Source organism: Colobus angolensis, unplaced genomic scaffold (genome assembly GCF_000951035.1).
Source record: "Colobus angolensis palliatus isolate OR3802 unplaced genomic scaffold, Cang.pa_1.0 Scaffold30, whole genome shotgun sequence".
NCBI classification, from domain to species: Eukaryota; Metazoa; Chordata; class Mammalia; order Primates; family Cercopithecidae; genus Colobus; species Colobus angolensis.
In genome coordinates, this window is record NW_012116266.1 from 5,694,626 (window position 1) to 5,697,519 (window position 2,894).

Below are 2,894 nucleotides of genomic sequence, written 5' to 3' on the forward strand. Positions count from 1 at the left end.
AATCCCATAGTCACAAACAGCTACTTCTCAATTCTGCCTCCTTCCCATTCCCTGACAACTACTAATCTAATTTCTGTCTCTATGGGTTTGCCTGTTCTGGACATTTCATATAAAGAGTAGATTATGTTTTAATTTCTCTATTGTACTTGCTGAAATCAAGCCATGTATGTTTTACCAAAGTTATTGTGTATCATGGAAGGATTATTAGACTTTGAATTAGAAAACTTGCTCAAGTATACTTCAAGTTTAGTTCTGCAATTTACTAATCATCTTGGCAAATAAATTAATTTACTAGTCTCATTTGTAAATTAAACATAATATCTATCCTTATACTACTGTGAATTATTCAGGGCTATACAAATGCAAAATTACAAAATTCACTTATAGTTTCTTCAACTATTAAAAAAGGAATAATGGAATTTGCCTTTTTTTTTTTTTTTTTTTGAGATGGAGTCTCACTCTCACCCAGGCTAGAGTGCACTGGTGTGACGTCGGTTCACTGTAACCCCTGCCTCCAGAGTTCAAGCAATTCTCCTACCTCAGCCTCTCGAGTAGTTGGGATTATAGGTGTGCATCACCGTGCCCAGCTAATTTTTGTATTTTTAGTAGAGATGGGTTTCACCATGTTGGGCAGGCTGGTCTCAAACTCTTGACCTCAAGTGATCCAGCTGCCTCGGCCTCCCAAAGTGCTAGGACTATAGGTGTGAGCTATCGTACCCAGCCAGAATCTGCCTTATTATTTATTTATTTATTTATTTATTTATTTTGGAGACGGAGTTTCACTCTTGTTGCTGAGGCTGGAGTGCAATAGCGTGATCTTGGCTCACTGCAATCTCTGCCTCCTAGGTTCAAGTGATTCTCCTGTCTTAGCCTCCCAGGTAGCTGGGATTACAGGTTATGTGCCACCACAACTGGCTAATTTTTGTATTATTAGTAGAGACAGGGTTTCACCATGTTGGTCAGGGTGGTCTTGAACTCTTGACTTCAGGTGATCCACCCACCTTGGCCTCCCAAAGTGCTGGGATTACAGACATGAGCCACTGTGTCTGGTCAAATTTGCTACATTTAATCTCATGGTTGTTATAAAGATTAGATACTTTATACAAATATGCTTTAAAGACAATAAAGTTATACAAACACCCAGTACTTAGCAGGAGCAGACTTAGTTTAATTATATGACACAGCTTTCCATAAAACACATGCTTTGTATTTTCCTATGAAGGAAAACTTTCTTGTAACAGTAAAAAGACTTCCTTTTGTAAAACTAGAAGAATGGTCTTTAAACATCTTAATCAAATCATCAATAAGTAAACCTGGGTTCCACGGAAGAATGGAAAATTAGTTATTGTGTGTGCTAATGTGAATCTTCTGAAAAGCAGATGCCAAGATAGAATTAAAATGCAAGCATTTTACTAGAGGAGATGCCTGCGAGAGAAAATGGGAGAGCTATGCAAGGTGGGGAGAGTTGTCAAACTGTAATACATGTCTGACCTCAAGTGAATGAGAGAGGGAAGGAAGGACAGGCCCAAGCATTCTCAGTAACGAGCCCAAGCTTACATAGCTAGTGGTGGAGACAGTCCTTGGACCCTGGTAGTCTGGCTTTAGAGCATACGCACTTAACAACTTACATTACTTAAGAATTTACTATATTCCTAGAAGAAACAGATTCCTCATTATTTTTGAATTTGAAACCAATCTAATTTACTAAATCTACTCATAGCTAACATATTGTATATTACATCACAAGTGAATGTAATGAGGCACTGAAAATTCTACTTTATTTAGCCATATATATAAAAACTGAACTTCCCCAAAACTCAAACACAAGTAAATCTCAACAAAAATTCACACACTGATTAGCCCCCAAAGTATATATTTTTTCCTCTAACATTTTGTCTTGACAAAAGAATACAGCCCAAAGTTCCATTAGCGCTCACTAGCTGGAAACGTATTTAAAGCCAGTATTTTGGGATTTCCTGAAACCACAGTACATACCTCTTTTTTGAAATTGAGAAAGTAGTTGGATTGGTCAACATGAAAAATCTCAAGGGCTGATCTTCTTAAGTTGTAACGCCGGAGGTGAATCTCTCGAATTTGAGAATGAGGCCACTTGAAATCAAAACCTACTCCTGAAAACAGAAGAAATCTTGTGACTGATATACCATATAAAGTTACTCATGCTATGTAGAAAATACCTCCTAGTTCTTGACAAAAGATTTTAGGAAAAAGGAATTCAATTTCTATACTATATAAATCATTTGTTAAATGTGTTGGATATTTAAACTAGTTCTTTCAAAATTATTTTAAAGTTCTATAACTATTCTACTGCCTTCCCATTTGAATGCAAGATAATTCTGAATACACCTCAGAAAGAGTTTTCCTTTTCTTTGTATGTTCGTATCTTAGATTTAATCATTCTTTTATTATCACATAAAGGATGACATAAGAAGCCTATAGGAATAAGTACACATACAAAGGTATGATAAAATGAAGACTGTATTAGGCTGCGTGTGGTGGCTCACACCTGTAATCCTAGCACTTTGGGAGGCTGAGGTGGGCAGATCACCTGAGGTCGGGAGTTCGAGACCAGCCTGACCAACATGGAGAAACCCTGTCTCTATTAAAAAAAAAAATACAAAATTAGAAGGGCATGGTGGCACATGCCTGTAAGCCCAGCTACTAGGGAGGCTGAGGCAGAAGAATTGCTTGAACCTGGGAGGTGGAGGGCTCAGTGAATCGGCATCGCACCATTGCACTCCAGCCTGGGCAACAAGAATGAAACTCCATCTCAAAAAAAAAATAATAATAATAATAAACACTGTATTTTGTAACTTAAGTTTATAGCAATTGCCTCTAGCCAAACCCTTAAAAATGCATTGATAATTTTTAAAAAG

The 2,894-nt window shown here is 37.2% G+C and overlaps 1 protein-coding gene across 1 annotated transcript in view; it reads right to left on the minus strand.

The window, feature by feature from the left end:
• NBEAL1 (neurobeachin-like 1) overlaps positions 1-2,894 on the minus strand; it is a 206,959-nt gene that overhangs the window by 49,673 nt on the left and 154,392 nt on the right. The window contains exon 37 of the mRNA XM_011949999.1: positions 1,996-2,129. Within this exon, the coding sequence (XP_011805389.1) occupies positions 1,996-2,129 (134 nt within the window). The remainder of the gene's footprint in view (positions 1-1,995; positions 2,130-2,894) is intronic.